The sequence below is a fragment of the Hemiscyllium ocellatum genome, chromosome 19 (assembly GCF_020745735.1).
Source record: "Hemiscyllium ocellatum isolate sHemOce1 chromosome 19, sHemOce1.pat.X.cur, whole genome shotgun sequence".
In the NCBI taxonomy this organism is placed as follows: Eukaryota; Metazoa; Chordata; class Chondrichthyes; order Orectolobiformes; family Hemiscylliidae; genus Hemiscyllium; species Hemiscyllium ocellatum.
In genome coordinates, this window is record NC_083419.1 from 51823809 (window position 1) to 51850639 (window position 26831).

General features: G+C 39.8%; 1 protein-coding gene across 1 annotated transcript in view; it reads right to left on the reverse strand.

Annotated features, from left to right (window-relative positions):
- The window catches only part of scube1 (signal peptide, CUB domain, EGF-like 1), a 281214-nt gene that overhangs the window by 91473 nt on the left and 162910 nt on the right, over window positions 1-26831 (reverse strand). The window contains exon 8 of the mRNA XM_060839924.1: window positions 19505-19621. Coding sequence (XP_060695907.1) covers window positions 19505-19621 — 117 coding nt within the window. The remainder of the gene's footprint in view (window positions 1-19504; window positions 19622-26831) is intronic.

Below are 26831 nucleotides of genomic sequence, written 5' to 3' on the forward strand. Positions count from 1 at the left end.
GCACTCAAGATATGAATGCTACTTGGCTGAATTTTGCAGCCAACATTTCTTTTCAATGTAAAGAACCTTCTGCTTTCTGACTCAAGATAATGCTGCAGTTAGTATTGTTCACTTCCCTGCTACAGTGAAAACTGCTGTAATGCAATGAGCTGTTATTAAAGTATGACTTGTACAACCTGAATGATCTTTCAAAGAAGACATGGTATGAAGAATCTGATTTGCATTGTCTATGGAATACTAAAATAATACTGGCGATCTTTAATTTTCTGATGTCTATTTTGTGGTTAAAGCTATTTACAATGTGATGCTTTCTTTCCTTCTTATGGTCTGAAGGCAGAGGCTCCTTCCCCCACCCCAATTCCTAGAAGAGGTTTATTGTCACTACAGAGTTATACCTGGCTTCAGGCACTCAAAAAGCTGAAGGCTCTGGATTTTGATGGGGAGTTAGAAACTGCTGCCTGTGTCAACTGATCAGAATGAAAACTATATTGTTAGGTATGGTAGGAACAAATTCCTGCAGCTGCTGGAAACCACAACCTGCAGGAGATCACAGCAGGTCAGGCAGCACCCAGAGAGAAAAAGCAAACTAATGCTTCAACTCTAGATGGTGAATATTTTTACATATTTTTGTGTTGCACATTGTCAGCAGATCAGACTTTGTTTATCGATACAAAGAAAGCAATGTCTATCATGGCTCAAACATGTAAATATTCTGTCAGACAGTCTTTTAAAACACATATTGAAGCAACAACTTATCTGTGCAGTCCATACAAGACAATAGGATCATAGAATCCCTGCAGTAAATGGCTCCCAGACTGATGACAAGCCTGTGACCTAGGTGTTTGGTTTTTAAAAAATGTCGACTGCTTTTTTCCGTACCTCCTTCCTTGGAGGTGTTTCAGGATGGTAGTTGGTCTCCAGTACTTTTTCTAAACTGCCATCCTTTGTAAGTGAATCTGAGAAAGTGCATGCCAATCGGTTTTCTCAAATCTAAACCTAAGGAGCCAAGTTTGAACCTTGCCTTGTTTGCTTCCTCTTTTTGCATTTGTCTTCTAAGAATTGGCTTATGGCTGGTTCAGGTCATTGATTAACTAACCCAAACAGCCATTCATTATATGAAAGCCTGGATGTGGTGATCTGTTCCTCTTCATACACAAACATGTCGACCACTGAGCCTTTTTATTTAACAACAGACTTAAGAGTAAATCTTCATGATAACCCTACAATTCTCTTCCCCATTTAAGTACATTACTAATTATAATCCAAAGGAAAATCTCCTAATCTTCAGTAGGCCAAGGTAACTATTTATGTAATTCATTACAGTACCTGAATTCTCACTCTTCTTTTCCAGTGAAAAGGAAGGGGAAAAATAGCAGCAGATACATAGGAACCAATGTTAAAAAAATACTAACTTCACTTCCAGGCAATATACCATGCTATTTGGACATACACTGGCAATCCGTCATTGTTACAGTATTAAAATCATGTAACTCCCTATCTATCGGCACTGTGGATGTAGCTTCAGTACACAGACTGAAACAGTTCATGGAGATAGTTTAACCCAACCTTCTCAAAAGGTAATTAGGAGCAGCATAAACTAAATAACAAATTACAAAACAAGCTTTATCAAAGATCACACTTATGACTGCAGTAATTGAGCAGTAAAAGATAAATATAAATGATTTGGCCGAGAAGTTGGGCGGTACATTTAGTAAGTCTGTGGATGACACCAAGATTGGTGGAACAAGTGAAGGTGGTCATCTGGGAATGCAGCAAGATCTTGATCGGCTGGGCCAATGGACTGAGGAATGGTAGATGGAGCTTAATTTAGACAAATGCAATGTGTTGCATTTTGGTAAGGCAAACTAGGGCAGGAGTTGCACAGTCAATGGTAGGGCCCGAGGGAGTGTTTTAGAATAAAGAGATCTAGGAGTACAGGTTCATAGCTCCTTGAAAATGGAGTCAGAGGTAGACATGGTGGCCAAGAAAGCCTTGATCATGTTTGGTCCAATTGGTCAGACATTGAGTATAAGAGGTGGGACATTTCGTGCAGCTGTACAAGATAGTGGTGAAGCCACATTCTGAGTACTTTGTGCAGTTGTGGTCACCCTACTATATAAAGGATTTCAATAAACTAGAAAGAATGCAGAAAAGATTACTGGGATGCTACCTGAACTGGAATATTTGAGTTATAAGGAAAGGTTGGATAGGCTTGAATTTTATTTTCCCTCCAGCATAGGAGACTGAGGGGGACCTTATAGACATCTATAAAATTATGAGACATAGATAAGGTAGATAGCTGACAGCTTTGCCCCTTGGTAGGGTAGTCTAAAACTCGAGGCCATAGGTTTAAAGGTGAGAGGGAGAGAGATACACTCTCAAACAAAAACTAACAAATTTAAAAGACCCAGTACATCCCATGGACAAAACCAACATCATCTACAAAATTCCATGCAAGGACTGCCACAAACACTACATAGGACAAACAGGAAGAAAGTTAGCCACCAGGATACACGAACACCAGCTAGCCACAAAAAGACACGATCCTCTCTCCCTCGTAGCCCTACACATGGATGAAAAAAGCCACCATTTCGATTGGGACAACACACCTAGCCTGAGACAGGCTAAGCAAAGGCATGCCAAAGAATTCCTAGAGGCCTGGCACTCCAACCACATGCCATAAACAAACACATAGATCTAGATGTCATCTATCAACCCCTCAGAAAACGAACAGGAAATGACATCACCACAAACCCCAGGAACCCCATCCAGGAGAAAGATGTAAATAGAAAGAAGGAGAAACCAGCTTCGCTTCACTTGGAGGTCGCCACTGATGATGTTACCTAGCCAGGTAATGAAACGTCTGGATATCAAACCTACAGCTCAACGAGCAAACCTACACGCTATATACAAAAGGGTCCAGAGGGGCAACTTCTTCAAGAGGTTGGTTAGCGTCTGGAACAGGCTGCCAGAGGTTGTGGTGGGAGCGAGTACAATTTCATAATTTCAGAAATATTGATGGATACATGGATGGGATAGGTATGGAAAGATATGGACCAAATGCAGGCAAATGGAACTAGTTTAAATTGTGAAAACTAGGCAGCATGGACAAGTTGTGCTGAATGGCCTGTTTCCATGTTATTGACCTCTATGACTCTATGTATTAACAATTTGTTAATGCAGTTACTATGTGGTTACACTACATTTCACAGCAAGTCCATTAAAATGAGCCTTTTCACTTCTAGTAAATGCACAATCTAGTACATGGTACAGTACAGAAGAGGAAGGAATTAGCCACTGGTCTGTATGATCTTGTTGATCTTGGTTGAAAAAGCAGTGTGCACTACAATTGTGCAAGGTCACAGTGCTCATCTCCAGCATCGTTTACATTCCAAGCCTCGGCAATGAAGGATAGCTACTTTAGCTAGCGACATTATGGCAGTTGTCATCTAAAGGACACTCTATTGGTGGCTCACTGGCTTCAGAACAGAAAGTAACAAAAAGGGAAGAAAACTTCATTTGGGAACTCAAATGAGCAATAACCATCAGATCTACATTGAATTGGAAAAGGTCATTACTTTATCCCTGTACTAAACAAAACTTTAATTATCTCTAATTATTTTCAATAAATTATACAGGTCATATTAATTTCTATGAAATAAGCTACATAATGAATAGAACTGTGGGAATTTAGCCTGATGCAGCTTGATTTAAGGGAGGAATTCTGATCGCAGTATGAATTGCTTTTGATCCTATCTTTACAAATGATAGAGAAAGGATTATTTTTAGCTGCTGCGTCAAACAAAAAATAAAGTACAGCTCAGTAAAATTATTAGTTTTATTCCAACCTTGGCAATGGAAATGAAAGTGGCATTACAAGTCTTTCCAGTTGGTATTTATGCACAAAAGTAGAGCTAGAAAAGAGGAAATAATAAAGTTTTCCATCACTTGCTGCCCATTTCAATAGACAAATTACCTTGCATCCCAGAAAGGTAACTGGAATATTCATTATCATGACAGTTAAGATTTATTTACTAATTGCTTCCCCTTTTGCTAATCTTAGAGCAGTGGAAGATTTGCATCTCATAGATGAACTGAAGACTAGTTAGAACTGGACAGCTACTGTATTATACATTGATTTATGCTAAAAAGATCAATCTAACTCCCTACCTTTTATGTAGTTCTTTCAAATGGCAAAAATACTTCAATTTGGCTTCTGAAAATAAAGAGAGTTTGAAAACTTCGGGAAGGAAAAGGGATATTGGAGATGGGTGGTATTTTTCAAGGACACAGGGGCTGAGGGTGTTTGTTTTTGAGGGGCAATTATACCAATTATGAATGCAAGAGGGATAAGTCCAGAAAAAAGAACAAGAATATAATGGCAATTAAGAGAAAGAGACTTGCTGTCAAAATCCAGATAGGTCATATATGACTGGTCCATGACAACATCATTGATTCTTAACTGTGCTCTGAAGTGACTTCCTAAATTGATCAAACCAATATAAAAAGTAAAACAGAATGTACAAATTGGCTACAATCTAGGCAATTGTGACAAAAATAGACCCAAGTCCCAATGATCCTAAAATGTCCACTTTAGTAACATATAAGTACTGGTGCCAATGATGGTTGCCTATGTTACATATCCTTGTCAGGCTGTTCCTTAAAGAGTAAGATTCTGAAAGTATGACCATCACCCAATGTGCTAGACTTATCCATTACTATTCTAGGGTATGGTTTGTCTTATCTGTAGGATTACCCAGTGGTAAAGAAAGAAAAGTATGCAGTCTGGTGGAACGGCTTGATCAACATTGATTTGAAATCTCAAACAGTTTGATAGTGTCAACTTAAACATGGACAATGAAACCGGATTTCAATTTCTCACCTTCTCTCAGCTCATGAATCAGCTCTCTTTCATACTGAATGCTGCTTTTAAGCAGGTGGTAACAGAAGCAACTTAAACAAAATGCAATTTCAACATCCATCACCAAATGTGGCTTTCTAACACCACGACTGACTAAACTGGCCAAGATCTGATGCACACAGCTGATGGACTGGGCTTGCGGAAGGTAGAGATTGAACTAACATGAGGGAAAATCTACCTTATCATGTCCTGCTAAATTACCCATCAGTGAAGCTATTCAAGATTGGTAGAAATTACCAGAGTAGAGTCCTAGTAAGATGGTGTCCTAGTCATTCTGAGAGCACCCTTCTTTCTATTGTGTAGCATCACAAGCATGTTCAGAGAGATTTATTAAGAATAGGTATAAGAGCTCAGAACTGCATACCATGAGGCATTGTGAACCATAAGGAGCAGAAGAATTATACTCCAGTAAAATTCATGATGTGAAACATGTCTTCACTCATCTGAAAACACAGATGACCAATCCTGATTAAATGAGAAATGAATACGAGTTCCAAACATGGATAGAAGAGCTATGTTTCACAGTTGAAGTGAAGGACATGGACATTAGCATTAACATTAAATGCATGAGAGAATGAAAGTGAAGTCAGTAAATATCACTGGGAAGCAATTTTTTAGCCATGAACATATCTGGCACAATGCAAAATGTTGGTGGTTGCAAAGGATCTCAATCCCATAACATCACTGGAGCAGTTCCTCAAGGCAATTTCTCTGGACAAATCTTCCGATACTACATTATTGACCTTTCTTCTGCAGTAAGGTCAGGAATGGGATTTTTTTCTGAGGATTACATGATCTAGCTCCATTCGCAATTCCTTAGATAATTAAGCAATCTGTACCAGCATACAGCAAGACCTGGACAACATCCAGGCTTAGGTCATTTTGTAAAATACCACAGTTGCATCACTGAAGTGTTGACCAAGACCATCTCAAGTAGAATATCCTTAGCAATCACTTCCTTCACCAACTGTATAACCAACTTGTGGTGTGCACTAGTTGTGGAATACATAATCATTTTAACAAGGACTTTTTGGTAACACCTCTTAAACCTGCGTCATCTGGGAGGTTAACGGTAGCATGTGAATCAAAACAAGATCACCTCCAAACTGTTTCCAAATTTTCATCATCCCAACTTGGAAATATCACTGTTCCTTTATAAATATTAGTTACAAATTCTGAAACTAGATATGTCAACATCGGAGGAGTAACTTTAGCAAATGAACACTTCAATCAGGCCCAGTCCATCACTTTCTCTAAGGCAATTAGGATGTACTGAGTAAATATAGTTTGAGAAGGTTGGAGCAGGCCCACTTTGGTGAATGACCTTCTTCCCAACTGTGAAATTCCACAGAGAACAGTTCTCACAATTCATCCTCCCAATCACCCACTGCAACATCACCAAAAGGTCAGCAGAAATCTTGAAGCAGCAGAAATGGCCATTTTTAAATGCGTATGTGCAAATCCTCACATGCAGGCAAAATGTGCATTGAAAGTAAGCCTGCAAAAAATAGGTTGATGGATTAGAGCAGGAGGTGACTGTAGTAAAAATGATGGACCTGATGCCATGTCAGTGAGGCCTCAAATCCCTTTTCCAGGGGAAATTTAGTGGCTTTGATTGCTTTATTAGGAGATTATGCTACACTTGTCATTGTAAATAAACAGGATCTTAATGGAGCATCATAAAAACCTTTGAAAATAAATCTTCTGTTCCAAAGCATAGACATTTGACATCAGGCCAAGAGGCCAATTCCTTTATTTTATAGCTCTGACTTTCAGGCATACCAGAAGGATCTCTGAGCCTTTGCTTGCCCAGTTCAGAACATAAATGTTGTACACTCTACAAAAAGAACATTTGCTGGCTTTACTAAGCATGCATGGAGAAACAATTTGCTCTGATTCTAATTTTGAAGTCATCAGGACTACAGGCTTGCATCAGAGATTATGATCATAATCCTTAGTAAAGTAGCATCTCGTATTCTCAATGAAGAAGTCAGCATGAGAGATTCCACTTCAGATCAGTATCAGCATCTCTTAGGCACAAACCAGTCAAGGGCAAAAATCAATAAATAAATGGGTCAGAGGAGCTGCCATGAGGATTTGCAGTCAGCAGTGCATTTAACAGTGAAATCATCACTGTTAAAATATCTGAACAGCCACTGTTAAAATATCTGAACAGAACATAAAGTTCTGCAAAAACATAAGGTTCCTTTTGTAAGTTGAAAGTTTAATTTCTCATAAAAGGAGAACATGAATTTAAACATAACCACATCTGCAAGTAATCTCTTCAATTCAGTTATTTACCATATATAATATACGTTACAAATACAAATATATTCGACTGGAATACGTTACATTTCAAGCAAACTCTGGATTATCAACAAGATGGGAATAAAATGTCTTAATCAAATCCACCGCCTGATCTTTCCACAACTAATAGTGACGAAAAGATGGAGAGCAATAAATTATACCAATAAGTAGGTATTACTAGCACTATCACCACAATGGTGAAAAAAATTGAGCTCTAGTATATAACACCCAGATGCATCTCAAAGTGCCTCACAGATAATGAATCATTACTAAATGTGACAGTCATTTTGTACATCATACAAATTCCCACAAAGTGCTGGAATAAAACTTGAAAGCTTACTTGCTCTTTCAGTGATACAATGATGGTGACCAGCCATCAACACTATATTAAAAGGTATAGGATTTTCCACCCTCTCTTTTTTGGGAAATAAAAACAGAACACCAAAAGACTATTTACACAAACAAATTGGGAATGGGTGCAAGAGGAGAGATTTAGAATTTGTAAAAAGTTAATTTCCTATCACCCTCATAGAAGAAGAAAATATTTTGATACACAAAGTACATTTGTTATTCCAAAATAATAAAAATTGGAGCTGAAATTCTTGCCTTTGCAGAAAGAAAATGACTAAAAAGACAACAATCTCAAATAAATTAAACACAAATGCTGTTGAACTATCCAGCAAAATAATAGTCATTAAGGTGAAGCAGTCTCCTGACCAAGCATCGAGTTTTACACTCATCTCTACTCATCTTCCTAGACTGAAATTTCAGTCATGAAGTTACAAACAAATTAATTGAGTGTGATAATATCTGAGAGAGGGCAGAATGCCAGCTTAACCAGGAGATAATTTCCTCCAGGTCAGAAAAACCACAAAAGCTGTTGTGTAAACATGAAGAAAGGTCAGAATTTGATTACTTAAGGTTTCAGGTCACAAACTCTAGTTTTCATTTTCTTTAATGCATTTTAATAAAGTCACTGCTGACTATACATTTTGCTATGCTGATGTAGGATATTTGGTATTTGTTAAAGCAACAACCAATGATTTTAGCTCACTTCCTAAAAGATACAGAGCTCTGCAGCTTGCAAATAGATTTTCAGTTTCTTCACCGTTAAACTGAAAAGTTCCATTTCATATTAATTAATGCTCGGCTATATAAGTTTCAGTCAGTCATGTTCAAGTTTTTTAAAAAAATACAAATGTACCCTAAATGTGATTTGAGAAGAATAGTTGAAAAAAGCAAATTAAAAATAAAATTAACAAAATCCTTGCCTGCTTAAACCTTCCATTTCAATGATTGAGACAGGCAATTATGCATTATGTAATGTACAACTGGATCTGAAATGAGCTGGAAATCATGCTGAGGCCATTGGCATCCACAATTAGATTGAATTGTGTGCATTTTTCAGGAGAACAGGGACAAAAACTGATTTCTTACTCCATATTCCTTGCACATTCCAAGTTAACGGGATTGATCTAATGGACCAGGAAATCTTTCCAGTCCATAGCATGCAAACATTGGACAACAGTGGACAACAGCTGCCAATAAAGGACAGTGGCAACAAATTGAGCAGATTAGTTCAAATAATGTTGGACAAATCTCTTCAGCCACTATCTTGGGTTCTTCACGAAATTAGGTATGTACTGAACATAAGCTCTCCAAGTCTCAAAAAAGGTAGTTAGATTAAAGTAGAAACTATAGAATACTATTACATGTTTATGAAGTAATTGTGCTATTTTGCTACAACATTTGAGATTGATTTTGAGATTCTTATGATTATTCACTCACATAAATGGTCAGTCTGTCTTATGTTCAGACATGCACCTGAACCGTCAACACCCAGAAATTTACAAAACCTGATCAGCAAAAGTAGATATTCTAACTTGATCAGAGGGGCGCTCGGTACACACTGAGTGGTGTCTAAGCATTACCAGCAGTTGGGAACTGCCTGAAGACTACAAGCAACAAAAACTGCTAATAGCCATGATGGAGCATGCTGCTAGTTAGAGAGGAGCCGAGCTAGCGCAGCAGAGGACCAGCAGCCACTCCCTGCACAAAAGCAGCTGAAAAGCTGACTGAAAGGCATTCTGACTGATTCTGAGTCAAACAAATCATTTTTCATCAAGAAAAAGGATCATTTGCCACAGTGAATCCAACCATCACTAAGGAGAATGTGCTGGGGAAGCTGAAAGGCCTGAAGGTGGATAAATCAACTGGACCCGATGAACTATACCACAGAGTTCTGAAGGAAATAGCTGAGGAGATTGTAGAGGTAATCATCTTTCAGGAATCATTGGAATCAGGGAGGATCCTGGAGGACTTGGAAAATGGCAACTGCAACGCTCCTGTTTAAGAAGGAGGGAAGCAGATGGGAAATTATAGGCTGGTGGTCATTGGTCAGATTTTAGAGCCTGTTAAGGATGAGATTGTGGATTTCTTGGTAAGATGGGGTTGTCAGCTGACGCAAGGGGACATCATGTCTGACAAATCTATCAGAATTCTTTGAGGAGGTAATGAGCAAATTAGACAAAGGAGACCAGGGGATGTGATCTATTTGGATTTCCAGAAGATCTTTGACAAGGTCGCACAGCAGCTTGCTAAATAAAGTAAGGGCCAATGTACTGGCATGGATAGAGAATAGGTTGACTGGCGGAGAGTGGGGACTAAGGAGTGACAATAGCAGCTGGTGACTAGTGGAGTTCCCCAGGGGTCAGTGTTGAGACTGCAACTATTCACATCTTGCATAAACGATCTGGGCAAAGGAACTCAGGGCATTGTTGATAGGTCTGCAGATGACACAAAGATAAATGGAGTGACGGGTAGTGTTAAGAAAGTGGGGAGGCTGCAGAAGGACTTGGACAAGCTAGGAGAGTAGGCAATGAAGTGGCAGATGGAATACAATGTGGGTTAATGAAAGGTAAATTATTTTGGTAGGTACAAGACTCGTGTGGGCTACTTTCTAAATAGGGAAAGGCTTCAGAAATCTGAGATACTAGGCGACCTGGGAGTCCTCGCTTAGGTTTCTCACAGTTAACATGTGGGTTCAGTTGGCAGTTAGGAAGGCAAATGCAAAGTTCGCATTCATTTCAAGAGGGCTAGAATACAAGTGCAGAGATGTACTGCTGAGGCTTTAAGGCTCTAGTTATATAACATCTGGAACATTGTGAGCAGGTTTGGGCCCTGTGAGTCATGTGTTGACTTTGGAGAAGGTCCAGAGGAAGTTTACAAGAATGATCGCGAGGATGAAGGACTTCTCATATCAGGGGCGGTTGAGGACTCTGGGACTGTCCTCAAAGGATTTTAGAAGGAGGAGGAGGGGGGATCGGATTGTAACTTACAAAAGCCTGAGAGGCTTGGATAGGGTTACATGGAGAAGACCTTTCCATTAGGAGAGACTAGAATCCAGCGGCACAGCCTCAGAACAAAGGGATGATCCTTTAGAACCGAGAGGTGGAACTGATGGCCTCAGAAGGCTGTGGAGGCCAAGTCATTGAGTGCATTTAAGACAGAGATAAATAGGCTCTTGATTAGTAAAGCGATCAAGGGTTACAGGAAGAAGGCATGAGAATGGGGTTATTAAACATATCAGCCACGATCGAATGGTGGAGCAGATTCTTGGAGCTGAATGGCCTACTGCTGCTTCTATGGTTTATGGTCCTAGTTGTATGCAAATGTGCACCAAACTGACTAGGTTTTGCCAACTTATGTTTCAAAAATGATCTTCATACCATCCTGGGCTCATTCACAGTCTCGAAGAAGTTTGCTCGAATTGAGTGGGATCCTAACTCATCTTGGCCAGGCTTCACCTGGATAATTCCACAGTGACTAGAGGCTTCAGGACACTGTCATACGTTCCGGGAGAGCTATGTTCAAAGTGCAGTCCTTCTAGCCCAGCCAAGGATGTATGTGGGATTTCACAGCCACGGAACAGAACAAGACACAATCCAGCTCTTCAACCAATTAAACTGAAGAATCTTCAGTAAACCACACCAAGCAGAATTTTCAAGACAATGTTCCTGTCCAGATAATGAAACTGGATCATGAAACAGTGGCACCTGCATCCAATCCAAGCACAGCTCTCAAACTTAGCAATGACATCTGACGTTACCAACTAAACTGAATCGGCAGAATGTTGCATCTAATTGGACAAGAGAATCCTCCCAGCTGAAAGGATTCAATGCACACTTCAGTCAAAGATTGAAGCAAGCACAGAGCAAATGAGAGGGAACGCTGACATTTGGGTTTCTTACTCTTACCTGATGGTCATAGTAAGGGCTGCATAGAATACTGAACAGCCTGGTCAGAGTGGATGTTGGGAAGATGTTTCCATTGGCAAGAGAGACAAGGACCCAAGGGTACAGCCTTAGAGTAAAGGGAAGCCTCTTTAGAACAGAGATAAGGGGAAACTTCTTTAATCAGAGAGTGTTGAATCTATGGAAATCATTGCCACAGAAGGCAGTGGAGGTCTGGTCATTGAGTATATTTAAAATTGAGATTTAGACAAGTTCTTGATTGCTAAGGGGAGAAAGTAGGAAAAAGAGACTGACAAACCTATCAGCCATGATCAAATGGTAGAGCAGACTCAATGGGCCAAATGGCCCAATTTCTGCTCCTATGCCTTATGATCTGGTATTTCCAGGACAGGTGGAAAAGACAAATTTCTCAAACTAAGCAAGTGCGTGTCGGTGAAGATCAGATAAATAAATTTAAAATAAAGAGGGGACAGAATGAATTGATTAAACTCATGAAGAGTAAAATCTCTCATCTAGATAGACTGGAACAGAGATGCAACTACTCTTATTTAATAACTGCACTAATGCTGAAAGAAAAAAACATCACATTTTGTCAAAGATTTCCATCTTACCTGTTCACAACAAATTTGTTGTACCCAAGCAGCACACACTTACAAAAGTCTAAATCCTACTTCAGAAACAAATATGAGATTGGACAGCATGTCCTAAATAATCAAATGTGCAAAAAAATCAGGATTGTCAGTGTGGTGCACTGTGTGTACTGGAAGCTACATATATTAATATATGAGGCCCTCTTCTTCACAAACAAAACGCGCATGTAGGCACATTAGGCCTGTTTTAACCCAGCAAAATAGGGGGTTCTTAGTATAATTCTTTGACATATCAGAATCAAACTGCCTTGTTTGAAATTTATACAAAGTTTAGCAGTTAACAGTTAGCTCTTTGCTAAAGCTATCAATGAGTCCACTTGTTAATCAATCAGCACTCTCCCTTACAATATTACTCATGAATTTTCCTGATGAGTGCAAAATGGAAAGCTTCAAAAATGTTTTTTTCAGCAATACTTAATGATTTGATGTCAGAGAATGATGAGATATAATTGATATAGTTAATAATATTTAAGAACAAATTATGTGCAGGGATTTACAGAGCAATCAACTAATTATCAACACTAAGAAAACAAATAGAGTCCCTACTAAAGCAAAAGGAATTAGTTTACAAAAAGGTCCAACAGGCTCTTGAAAACATCCTGATACAATCCTGAATGTCTCAGCATCAGGCTGCCATTAGTTTTGGAATATGTGTTCTAGTTTTTATATATGTTTCTTTTTCATTAAGTATAGGTGGGTGGCTCATATCGACAGCAGAAAACCCAATGCTTATGTGGGGTTGAGACAAAAGTACTTTGTTTGGAAGACAAATGGGAATTGAAGGTTTGGGGCATGGATGAAGAGGCAGATGGAAAGATTTTTAACAGAGATACAAAGGACATTTATGGCTTCTTCTTAGCCTTGGAGAAATTCATACTGCTGCATTTCATAATTCATTTTTAGAGAAATCTCTTGAAGGACTGCTGGCTTGGTGACTCAATGTTTGACCCACTGAATGGTGAGCTCACAATACCTAACTAGCATCAGAAGGTCGAGCCTGGCCTGTATCTTTTAATAGACACCATTGCTTCAGATGCTAGCATTGGTCATTTATTTCCAACCAGTTACAAATATTGAAAGGCTACTGCCACTTCAATGCCACAGGATAATAAACAACCCAAATATGCACCTGAACTGCAATAAATATTCACAGCATGGCAAATAGTATTCCCCAGTCAGTCAACGACATTCAGAAGATGCTTCAAAATCTGTCAAATAAGCTACTTAAGTTGACAAGCATCCATCAAATACTTGTGTGAAGAGTGACTTGTTTTGGTTGAGGTGTGTAATCTTGTTTAGAACTGGAACTGAATTTCTACAAAATGTTTGTCAGCATTCGAGAAACAAAATAATAGTATTCTGGACAATATTATTCATTTTTCAAGACAAGGAGAAATTCACTTTAACTTTACCATTTGAACAGAAACCTGATAAAGAATGAATTTACTGCTGAAAGTAATTTATGGAGCAAAAACTGAGAAGGTTCTACAATGGAGAGTAGATCCCCTCCATCTGGTTACCTCCAGGCAACCAACTTGTAATTTACACTTAGTTTTGTCATAGATATATAGTCATAGATATGAGATTTTCTTTTAATCTTAAAAAATACAAAGTAATGATGTTCAAATAAGGGGCTCAAACAGCCTTAAGACATGTGGTCTCTGAGGCAATTCTAAACACTTCATGTTAATCTGATCTTTCATTGCACTAAATCTTACCTAAATCTCCCTGAATAGACTTTTGCAGACATAAAGGCAGCTTGAAAAATTTATGCTCTGCTTGTCTTCCTAAAAGAGATTATCTGAGACAAGCCCTGGGAAGATTTTTCCCATGTTACTGCAGAATGATAGCTGATGCAATTTGTCAGCAGCTTTGAGTTTCAGGTGAGCTGAAGTACATTTAGCCCTGCAATTTCTGGACTTAATGTTACAAAAAAAAAGAAAAACACTCAGTCAAGTGCTGACTGAATGCAATCTTAAACACAGTCTAATCTCTGTCAGAAACTGACGTCTACAAAAGGTCTAGGCTGTGTACAATAGAAATTGGTATATGATCACAGAAAAGCCTCAGGTAGGTCTATACATTTCATGAACAGGCATTTCAATCGTATCAATTTCCTGTTTGCTCATTGCATCTTTAACTTCCTGAAGTAAAACGCTTTGAAAGTTTGATGGCGTGTCTTACGTGCCTGTAAACGTAAATATTTTGCCTTTAGACAAATCTACTCAAGACATTTCTCTTGAATAGATCAACAGAAGTAAAAGAGAATGTGAGTGTTAGCAGTAATACACATTGACTGTACAATATTGGTTCGATGAAATGATTCTAATCTTGGGTGAAGTTCCTATTATGTTTTGCCATTAGTATATTTGATGGTAATATCAAATTAAAATTTCAGCCTTCCCACTATAATCTCACAGAAGATGCAGCAGATTTCTATTAAATAGATCAATTGGAGAATGGCTGGGTTGGACAGGACAACACAAATACAGGAATGTCTGTTCATCGAGGAGAAGAATCAAAAGCCTGGATCAGATGCAGAGTGAAGACCAGTATTGGGATGACCCAATGTGTGAAACGTATTTTGTATGTTAGGAATAAGTGAACTTAGCTCAGAAGATGAGAAAGGTGGTGCACCTTGTTAAAAGATATAGGGAGAGGCCATAATAATTAATGGTACAATTCTAGAGTGTAACACCTTGGGGACTTGCTGCCACTGTGCATTGGCAGTGAAATTTTAACATGGTTCATGAGGTGCTCATCAAGTAGGCAGCTTTATCTCGGATGCTACCAAGATTCTGAAGTATTACTGGAGCGGAGTATTCCATCATCATCTTGACTGACACCTTGCAGCTGGTTTGTGGAGCCAGGACAATTACTTATTTCAAAATGCCTAACTTTTGATTTGTTCTTGTAGTCATAACATTCATGTAAGCTGTACCTGTTATATTTCTGCCCATGATATTGATAGTGGGGAATTCAGTGATGGCAATGCTGTGGCTGCTAGGGGAAGGTAGTTAGATTCACACCAGTTTCAGATAGCCATTGTTTGACACTTGTTAATTATCTTTAATTTTAAGTGCGTGATGTTGGGCATTAATTGGGAATTCATTGATGGTTTTATAAATAAGAAAAGGCAGAAACCAGTGGGGTGTTAGGTTAGGTGGTGATGTAATATGTATATCTGTAAATGAATGCGAAAGTACTGTATAAAAGCTGTTTCCAATCCTATTCTTTACCACTTACATAGCATGCTGACCTAGGAGCCCTGAACATTATCCAGGTCTTGCTTCATGTTGGGACTGCTTCATTATCTGAGGAGTTACAAATAGAACTGAACAATGTGCACTGAATATCTACACTTAAACAACCACAGTTATCGTCCTCTGTGCTGGTATGACTCCAGAAAATGGTGGCTCACCCTCTTGATTCTGACTTCAGTTTAATGAGAGGTTTTTGATGTCACCTAGTTAAAGATTGTGAAGATGTCAAGGACAGTCAGCATTGGGTGATTGAACCATTCCTCATGATCCTCAGCATTATTCTTGACCAGAAACTGACTTGCACTAACTGTATTAAAAACTCCAGTTACGGATCAGAGGCTTGGAATTTTGAGGAGTGTGGCTGAGCTCTAACCTGTCCACAATCTACAGGCGCAAGTCACAAATAATTGGAATACTCTCTTCTTGCCTAAATGAGTGCAGCCCCAGCGGCACATTGGCTCAGTGGTTAGCACTGCAGCCTCACAGCACCAGGGACCCTGGTTCAATTCCGGCCTCGAGCAATTGCCTGTGTGGAGTTTCCTCTGGATGCTCCGGTTTCATCCTACAGTCCAAAAGTGTGCAGGTCGGGTGAATTGGCCATGCTAAATTGCCCATAGCATTTGGCGCATTAGTCAGAGGGAAATAGGTCTGGGTGGGTTACTGTCCGGAGGGTTGGTGTGGACTTGTTGGGCTGAAGGGCCTGTTTCCACACTGTAAGGAGTTATATCTAACACGAAAAGAAACTGAAAATAATCCAGGTCAAACATCCATTCGACTGGCATCCCATTCACTAGCCTAAACCAATGAATCCCTCCTCCATCAATGCATACTAGGAGCAGTATGAATGGACAGGATACACTTACCAAGGCTCCTTCAACAGCAACTTCCAAATCCACAGCCTTGATCACCTCAAAGGACAAGGGGCAAGAGACAGAGGTGAACATATTTCCTTCCCAATCACCCATCATCCTGATTTGGAACTACATCATGATTCCATCACTGACCTTTCCTAATAGCATTGAATTTCACCTCCTGCCCATGGATAGCAGCAGTTCAAGATGGCGGCTCACCACCACCTTCTTGAGGGTAATTAGGAATGGACAATAAATAGTGCCATTCCGTCAAGAAACAAAAGGAAAATGACTTTGCACTGTCGGCTGGACTTGGTGTGCTTGTGTCCAGTGCCTAAGATCATCTAGTAATGTCCACCAGGTTTTACATTCACTAGACTTTTTGGCAGTGATTAAACACAACTGAGTGATTTGACTATTTTAGAGAGAAGTAAAAGTCAACGATATAAAATGCAACTGAAACAATATATTGAACAAACCTAGGTAAGACTTAACAGCAATGTAGGTGTGTTCAATATATCATTTCAGTTGCATGACACTGTGATCTTTTGCTATAAATTCTGTGTCTTATGATCTTGCTCCACATCCACCTGATGAAGAAGCAGTGCTCCGAAAGCTAGTGCTTCCAAATAAACCTGTTGGACTATAACCTGGTGTTGTGTGATTTTTAAATTTGTACACCCTAGTTCAGGGGTGGGGAACCTCTTCAGGTTAGAAGGCCGCATTATGTTAGTTGTAATCTAATAAGGCCACATCCAAGAAACTTCAATTATATATTCTTCAAAATTCACATTATTTTGTAAAAATCTAACTACAATGTACTAACTAAAAAAAAAGAAAAAAAATGTTAATTCTAAAGTTAACTAACCTTTTAATGACTTTGTTGTGACTACTTTTTGTAGGAAAGCATTTGAATATTTGGTTGCAGCATGGAGGTCTGCAGTTTTAGCTGGTCCTCGAGATGGGTATCCGTCATTTGTGACCTTAAGGGTGTCTTGATTTTGGTTAAGTAAGAGAATGTAGATTTGCAGCAATAAGTGGTTGAAAAGCAAGAAAGTGTTTTTCGTGCATGTTGCCGAAGGCATGGGCATTCTATTGCATTTTTCCATATTTCAATTGGATCTTTCTTAGTGTCAAATAAGGACTTTAAAATGTCATCTTCTGAGAGCTCAATCAATTCCATCTGTAGTTCTTTAGGAGCCTTGGAGTCATCAACTAGATGAGGTTGAAATGCTAATTTGATTGTGATGTTGTGATTCTCAAAGAGAACTGTTCATTGTATTCTCCAATTAATAAGTGTATAACAGCTGCATATTAATAAAAAATAAAAGATTTGTTCTGCAAAATTTGGATTCATTCAAAAGGCCACACAGAATGGCCTAGAAGGCCACATGCACCATTAAGGCTGCAGGTTCCACACCCCTGCCCTAGTTCAACACTGGCACCTCCACATTGTAGAATTGGTTAAACATCTTTGATATAAAGTGAAGACAATTGGGTAAAATAGCTTAAAATAAACAGCCATAGCCATCCGCAGATTGATCTACCCTTTGCACCTCTGACATTCTAGCCCTCAACTCATGAATGAATTAAAAAAAAAGAGACAAAGCTTTGCATTTTGCATTCACTAGGGCAGGGACGTGAGAAACTAGTTCTAATGAATGCAGGATGAAATCTTCATTGTCGTATCTCTTCTTTTCAAAGAATGTTTAAGATACATACTATGGAGATGGGCCCTTGGTGAATTACCAACTACTTAGAAATTCTGTGTCCTAGGTACCTGCCCCACTAATTCCCGAATGAAGGAGCAGTGCTCCAAAAGTTAAATAATCCCGTTGGACTATCACCTGGTGCTGTGTGATTTTTAAACTTTGCCTACACCAGTCCAACAACAAAACCTCCACATCAGGGCAAATAGGAGTTGAGGAAACCCCCAGTCAGAAGAAAAGTTGCTCCAGCCATTGGTCAGAATTGAAGAGCATTTGTATGTTTCAATTTATAAATGAATGAGAGACAATATAACCGAGATTTACCTTTACAATGGCTTACATGATAACTCAGGACACGGTAATGATCTATTTTATCTCTGGTGCCGCATAAACATCCTCATTTTCTAGTTCTAAGAGGGTGCAACAAATTGTTGCTGACGAGCTAAGGAAATGAAATTCATAAAATTCTATCTTAAGTAACACTTTTAAATTAGACAGTTTTGCCAAATAGCGGGTGTTTCTCAGTTGGGTTGTTGCACCTACCAATATGTAAGACACACACACACACACACACACACACACACACACACACACACACACACACACACACACACACACACACACACACACACACACACACACACACACACACACACACACACCCTGGTGAAAGCTGCCTTATAGGCTAACACACAGGTGGATCATGAAAATTGTGTCATCTGTTGTACTGCTTCCTGCAAGAACCATGCCACCCAGGGCTCATGCACTCTGTGTCATCCAGAACAGCTATTAGCTGAATCTAGGTTCCACAGTCATCGCATGCAGCACCACTTCCAGAAAACAAAGCATTATTGCAGGATGACTGCCATCTGCCTGCAGACTCATGCCTACAGTCTTCCTTTTTTTTGCCCCTCTCTCCTTGGTCCTCTGTCAGGCCAGTCATGGCTAAGACATCCAATGACACCTTTGAGGCTTTTAAAAACCCCTTCCAATTGACCATCATCCTCTTGTGGAATTCTTATTCAATTGTTTTCATTGCATTTCATTCCATATCGTGTACGCACAATTTTTCCAGTTCCACCACTGGCATGCCAGGACATGTACCTGAAGCCATGATGGTGTTAGGAAACTGAGGATCAGGATACATTGCCCACAAAAGCCATTGTTGCATGGACTGCATCAAATGCAGAAAATTCATGCTTCCTCTTCGAAAGCAGCATGTTATCAAAGGAGGCACTTACTCACCACGAACTTTGTCTAAACCACCAGGATACAAAGGAAAAATAAGCAGTATAATTTTAACAAACAGCTCCTCTATGTATGACCACTTACTTTGGCAATCAGCAAAGCTTCTTAAATATTCTTTTTACAATCTTGTGCACCCATTTTAGGCAGTTAGCAGATCTTCAACTGTCCAAGAGGTATTCAAATATTATTCTTAGTTAACTACAGCTGTACTCTGTGCAGTTTACATGCCTGAATATTTACATTTTTTGTTGCATTAAACCACTGAAGGCTTATGATGGATATCAGTGTAAACAGAAACTGACCTTTGCACGTTTTCCCATCGGGCTGCAGTGTGAATCCGACAGGACAACTACATCGGACTCCTGTAGCAGTGTCTTTGCATGTACGATCGCAGCCTCCATTATTCACGGCACATGTTTCTGTGAGGAGTAAATTTAACATGGAACACATTTGTGAGTTTCAGAAATTTCAGATTATCTTGCACTTTAGAACATAGAGGACATAGAAAGCTCTTACTGCTTTACCCTTAAAAGTCACACATTAGCATTAAAAGAAATGAAGTGTTTTTTTTTGGAAATTAGAATGAAAATGTTGCGAGTGGCTTACAACAGAATTGGAGTTCTATTTCTTTAAAGTTTGTAATATTTTTTGCCTCTTTACTTGAAAATATAGACTCTGTGAACAGTTCCATGGATTCTTTCAGGGATGTCACTCAAGGGGCCATTGGTCACCTTGACTGTTGAACCAATCCAGTCACATCACCATGCAAATCCCACTCACAAACCATTGTCAGCGAGGATCCTGAGGTAACGACTCAGGTTCAACTGTGGCTAATCTTCCCCACCATACCCCAGTGATGTGAGTTGTGGTCCCCACATGTCTTTCTGCCAAAATTAAATACGATGAAGTGAGGGCGTTCTTTTTGCTGCCTGGTTCTATACTAGGTATTGCTTTTACGAAAAATGATGGAACTCTCTCCTCTTACTCAAGTAACTATTGAAGTTGATTCTGTATTGCTATTTAAATGCAAAATGATATAATGAATACATTAGGAAATTCAATAACTGACCTAATGATAGGCAGACCTCATTTTTTACTTACTAATGATAGGATCTTACAAGAATTAAGTTAATACCTATCAATGAAACAGCTGTACTTTTGGAACTGAGCTGATATGATCAATGTCAGTGTTTATGGACAGTGCAGGCCCAGCTAAAATATTTGGTATTGATAGATCAGTGAAAAAAAGCCTAGGACAACAACAAAATCTCTGGAGGATGATCAAATTTCCCTACCAGTTTTCAAATGAACCAGGATATTATAGAACATTTTTGTTCAAATTAATATACAGAATCATTGAATCACAGAATCATTAAAGCAGAGAATCAGATTATGTGACCTTTCATATATGTGTCAGTTCCCTGACTGATTTAGCTCAGCTCGTACCATCCTCACCTCTTCCCTATTACCCTGTACAACATGTCCTTTCTAACGAAAATTCAATTTCCTCTTGAATGCCTCAACCAGATCTGCCTTAACTCACTCTCAGGGCAGTACATTTCGGATGCTAATAGCTTGTTTGTGTGAAAAACAAACTCTTTTCTTAATAGACATTTTTATTGAAAATTTAACATATTTTTACAAGTTTACAAATTTTAAAAAATCCTCAAGTATAAACATTAATATACACTTAAATCTTAAATAAATGATAACCAAAATCTATCAAACAGTAAAAAAGAGATACTGAGAGAAAAAAACAAAACTCAACTAACTACTAACCTAACCTACAACTAATGAGAGTGTATAATTAAGTCTCTTACATTATTCAGGGGAAATAAAGCGACAGATAACACAGAAATTGAGTAGTGAGATACATGCTTGGAATGTGTTAACATCAAATCGTAACAAAACCCATATTTGTGCGGGATTCCTCTCCCAAGGGGCCCCAGACCAGCCAGGTTCGCTATCTCAATGAAATAAAAGCCCATGTTAGGATGGGCGAAATATCTGTATTTGTGTAATTCAAGAAGGGCTGCCATATTTTATGGAATAATTCGGTCTTTCGGTGCACCATGTTTGTAAGGAAGTCAAGGGGAATACATTCCATGATTAATCTGTGCCAATTCGAAAGTCCAGGGGGGCCCTCAGCCACCCAGTTTACCAAAATAATTTTCCTTGCACAGAAAGAGAAAGAGAGAATAGAAAATAATTTCTTCCCGTGCATATCCAGGGAAGGTAAGTTTGAAAAGCCCAAAAGCCCATTCCTAAGATTTCTGTCAGAGCACTTGCTACTTTAATCCAATACCTACAGATCTTATGACAGGTTCATAAACAATGTAAAGAGTGCCCACCTCTATTTTACATTTGAGAGACATTGGAGATGCTCCTGCCTTAAATTTTGCCAATCAGTCCGGTGCTATAAGGGCCCTGTGAAGTATCTTCAACTGAATGGCCTGAGTTCAGTTGCAGATGGAGATTTTTCTGGCATTTTCCCAAATGTCATTCCACATTTCTATAGAGATTTCCAGTCCCAAATCCTGGTCCCATGTTTTAAGCAGATTGTCCATATCTCCCGATACTTCATCATGTAATAAATGATAAATAGTGCTGACCAAAGATACCCTCATTGGCCATAACACCCTTCATTCTCTATCTGATTCGTAAAGACTATCTAATAGTGTAGCCTTCTTCTGTATGTAATCTCGAATTTGGAAGTATTGAAAGAGATCACCATTAGGTAATTCGGTTTCTGATGCAGCTGTTCAAAAGACATCAGGACCTCTTCCTTAAACAGATCCCCTAAACAGGAGATACCCCAGCATCTCCACAGTTTGAAAGTGACATCTGTAAACCCCGGTTGAAATCCCCATGCTCCCACTATCGGGGCATAGGGGGATGCTTTATGTGAGTTGCCTTCATTTTGCCGCATTATATTCCAAGCTTTAATTGTGTTTAGTATTATAGGGTTTTTACATTGATCCGTGATGATTTTCCTCTTGTCTGAAAACAAGAGGTTAATAAGTGGGCATGTTACTTGAGAAGCCTCGATGTCCAGCCAGATTGATTGCGGGTCAGACAAGACCCAATCGGCTATGTAGCTTAATAGGGAACTTAACTGATATTTCCTAAAATCTGGGAAATCCAGTCCTCCCCTTGCCTGTGGACGCTGTAGCTTCTTCAGCTTAATGAGGGGCTATCTATGATTCCAGATAAAGGAACCCAGCCAGCCATATAATTTATGTAGTGCCAGCCTCGGCAGCATCACTGGAAGCATTCTCATAGGGTACAGGAGATGGGGGAGGACATTCATTTTAATTAGTGCTATTCTACCCAGCCAGGAAATTGGAAGGTCTCCCCATCGCTGGAGATCCTGCCTTACCCTTTCCAATAAATGCACAAAGTTAGCCTTGTATAACTGACTAAATACTGGAGTGATAAAAATGCCCAAATATAAAAAACCCTCCAGGGACCACCAAAAGGGAAAGTGGGATCTGTCTTATAGGTGGGATATACTAGCAAGACTGCCCGTTGGCATAGCCTCCAATTTTCAAAAAATTAATTTTATAGCCTGCAAATGCACTAAATGTATTAATAACTTGGATTAAGTGAGGCACGGACATCAGAGGATTACTGAGAAATAGAAGAACATAATCTGCATAAAGGGTAATTTTATGTTTACCTGTACCAATCCTTGGGGCTGTTATATTAGGGTCACCTGCTAGTGGCTCAATTATTAGCATAAATAGCAATGGCGAAAGAGGACATCCCTGACGGCAGCCCCTATCCACACTGAAGCTATCCAAGCCTAATCCATTGGTAATCACAACTGCTTTGGGATCATTATACAGTGTTGAGAAAACAAACATTTTTAATGTCAACTCAGCCTTCTCATGATTGATTGTTCCACCAGTGGGACCAGATTTTCTCAAGATACTATGTCGGATCCCCTTGAGTACCTTTATCATATCTCCTCTCAACTTTCTATTGTCCAAGGAAAACAGTCCCAATTTCTCCACATTATTTACTTATCAGAAGTTCCACATTCCAGGAATTTATCATGAATCCTTGCTATCCCTATCTTGCTCTCTCGAATGCCTTCACATCTTTCCCAGAAATCTGATGCCTAGAAATGGATGCAATCCTCCATCAAAGTCAAATCAGTATGTAACGGGTTTCACATAATCTTCTTGTTCTTCTAACCCATTTATAAAGCCAAAAACCCTATACAGTGAAGTGCTCCTCCACTTTAATTGATTTACACAAACTTCAAGTTCACAACAGTTCCAGAATTCATAACATTTACAGGTTTTCTGCCCTGTTCCCTGAGGTCTCAGTGTGCACAACATTCTGGTAGAACACCAGGGAAACCCACTACAGACTTTCCCCTCAGTCCATAGGAAATCGATGACTACTACTTCCTGTCACTCAATAACAACCACCCATGTCACTCCTTTTCCCTTATTCCAGGAGCAAGGATTTTGGCACTGTATCATATCAGAACCCCATATACACCACATCACCGTCTCTGCTATTGCTTCAAAAATAAGACTCAACTAAATTAATTAAATATGATTTGCCCTTAATAAATCTATGCTGGCATTCCTTAATTAACCCACATTTTCCCAAGTACAAATGTTGTTGTTGTTTCTTGAAGCTTTCCCACTAACTGGCCTGTAGTTGTTGAGCTTATCTTTACACTCTTTCTTGGAGAACCAATATGTAACATCCTGCAATTCTTCAGTCAACCTCAAAGGGAAAACTGGAAAATCATAGAAAATGCTTCAATATTCCCTCACTTCCCTCGGCACCAATGAGTGCATCTTATGTAGTCCTTCTGTTTTATTAACTTCACATTTGGACAACTTATGTAATACTTCATCAATTTTGAATCCTTCAATTGTCTGAACTAGCTTTGTCACTATGAAACAAATAGCACCTTTTTCCTTGCTAAATACACATGCAAACTATTCATTTACTATCTTAGCTATATCTAAATGTCCATGCACAAATTCCGTTTTAATCACTTCAGCTTTTATATGCCTAAGGATGACTTTAAGATTCCCTATCATGCTTGCTGCCAGTTTCTATTCACACTCTCCCTTTGCTTATCTGAAATAAGCACTCCTTTTTCCTTCACCTTAAATAGCACTTCCGCCTTAACTTTCCCCTTCACGGCATTATAACCTGACTGTGCCTGAACAAACTTTTCTTTGAAAATAGCTTTGCTCAAATACTATATTTCCTGCCAGCCTTGATTCCAATTTATCAGGCTCAATCATTGTTAACCCATTGAAGTTGCTGGTTGTGGCAATTCCATGGCACATATGCACGTGCATCTCTGGAGGTTTGTGGTTGACCGGGGCACCTGGTGGCAGCAGATGTGGTTTTCAATAATTGACAGCGAGGCTCTGAAGGAGATTGGAAACATGGATTTGACATTGATGCTCAGGTAAATCGGTGCTGCTTGCTTCCCGAAGATTTTATGGCATGCTTTTCAACTTATTGTGATACACACATACCTACTGGTTGGAAACCACTGCTCTCAACCTTCTCCTGCTGACTTCATCCACTCAGTACATTTCTCATTCCCAAGAAGCAAGACTGGTATGTTTTCTTCCTCAAGTTGGAAACATTTTTGAAAACCCTCCTGAACACTCTGGAAACTCTTGCCTCGCTTTGCAATTCCTATTATTAAGGTCTATCTTAAGATAATCAGAGTTCCCTGTTACAACACTACCCTTGAATTTCTGCTCCTAGTCTCCATGTAAGATGGTTCCTCTGGGCTGAAGCTTGCATTATTTCTTTGGCCAAGTGCCAGTTGTGTCGAGTTTTATTTTGAAGGATTGCCAACATGCTGCTTCCAAAATAACTCATTACTTAGCAACTATCTCAGAATTCTCCCACATTTACTTGTTGTGGTCTCAGGCAAGCAGCTTCAGTCGAGAGTTGCTCTGCATCATCCCTACCATTGACTCCAGGCATGGTAGACAGGAGAAATTGGCACTCCACAGTGTATGCAGGTACCCGAAGTTCCTACACAACGGGGTGGTGCAAAGGCAGGACTTCCTACTCCCCCAAGATTGTGCCATCCTGGTCCAAGGTTGCCACCCAGGTTACAGTGGTCTCAGTCATCTAGAGGCATGCACAGCAATGCTCAATGATCTCCTCCACAATGTGTCACTATCTTCTCTGCCATCTCTCACTCTACCTCTGCTGCCTTACCAACCTCCCACTGAGGCTGAGTCTCCACCACCCTCACTGCTGCCTGCAACATCTTCCCTCACTCGTTGTCACCCACCCCAACCCCTGACACCGCATGCCCTCTGTAGTGCGTACCCACTCACTCGGGTCACATCCCACCTGCAAAGTAACATCCGTGGCATGCAATTTCATCGCCCTTGATACCTTGCTGTCTGCCATTCCAGGAGGAAAGCAGTGCCCAATAGGACAGATAAAGAATCAAGACAGCTTGTCTGACATTCAGCTCCTCACTCCTTATGTAAGGAACATCTTGACTCTGACTACTCTGAGTGACTAACCGACCCTATCCAAGCTCCTGGATTGGTATCAGTGGCTGACCTGAACTTAGTGTTTGGGGACCACCTCTGTGAAGATCATCTCCCTTGTCAACAGCCAACCATGAAAAGCTTCTTACCTTTATGTCCGTACTAATCAGCAAAGCAAGCCAGGAGTACCATGTGTCTAGGCTGAGGAGACAAAGTGTAAATAAGGTGTGACAATATAGGACAGAAATGTTGCGAGCATCCAGGTAGGGTCCAAGTGCATGACAGCAAGCGAAGAGCCCAGAGATGTAACCTTCCTCAGTCCTCGAGAACACAGTATCCTTGCTGCAGCCTTAGAGGGATGGGCATTGGTGCAGCACTGAAGGTTCTTCAAGGTTGTAACATATCTGATGGCCTGTGTACATGTGACTGGTGACCACAGAGTGCTGAGTGACGTTGCTATTCATTATCCAACCTGGAGGTTTATCCGAGCTATCAATAAGGTGATATCCGTGTTTATTTTTCTGCAGTTTGATTGGTGAATTTGGCAAGATATAATTCTGAATATTAAGTGAGGCTATTAGGCTAGAAAAAAGCTATTTCACAAGTAATTATCCTCCTTAATTAGCAACTCGCTACTGCCTGGCAAGTTACTTAACACGCCACTTGGCAGGGTCAGGAAGACAAGGATGGGGGAATGGGGAAGAGATATGAAGATGGGGGTGGGGGAAACATATCCTTTAGGAAAGCAAAGCTGCCATCCTTGCCTGATCCGGCCTACATGTGAATGTACAGGCAAGACAACTTTTAACCGTCCATCAAAATGCCTTAGCATTCAAGGGTAATCAGTGATACCTATATCAAAGGAAAGAAGGGAAGAGAGCTCTCTAATATTACCTCACAGTTCCCACAGCCCTGCTAGTTTATTCTGAACCCTCTCTATAGCACTAGCTAATAGTTATAAAGGAAACGGCTCCCAGCTCTGCTTAAATGCAGCCTTTCCATCCTGTGCAGTTGGTCGCAATGTCCCAGGAATCCCAAGCCCTTTCTTGTACCAATGCTACTGCCATGCAGTTGTCTTCTTCCTACATTCACCTGTGCGTGGTACTGACTGTAATCCAGAAAC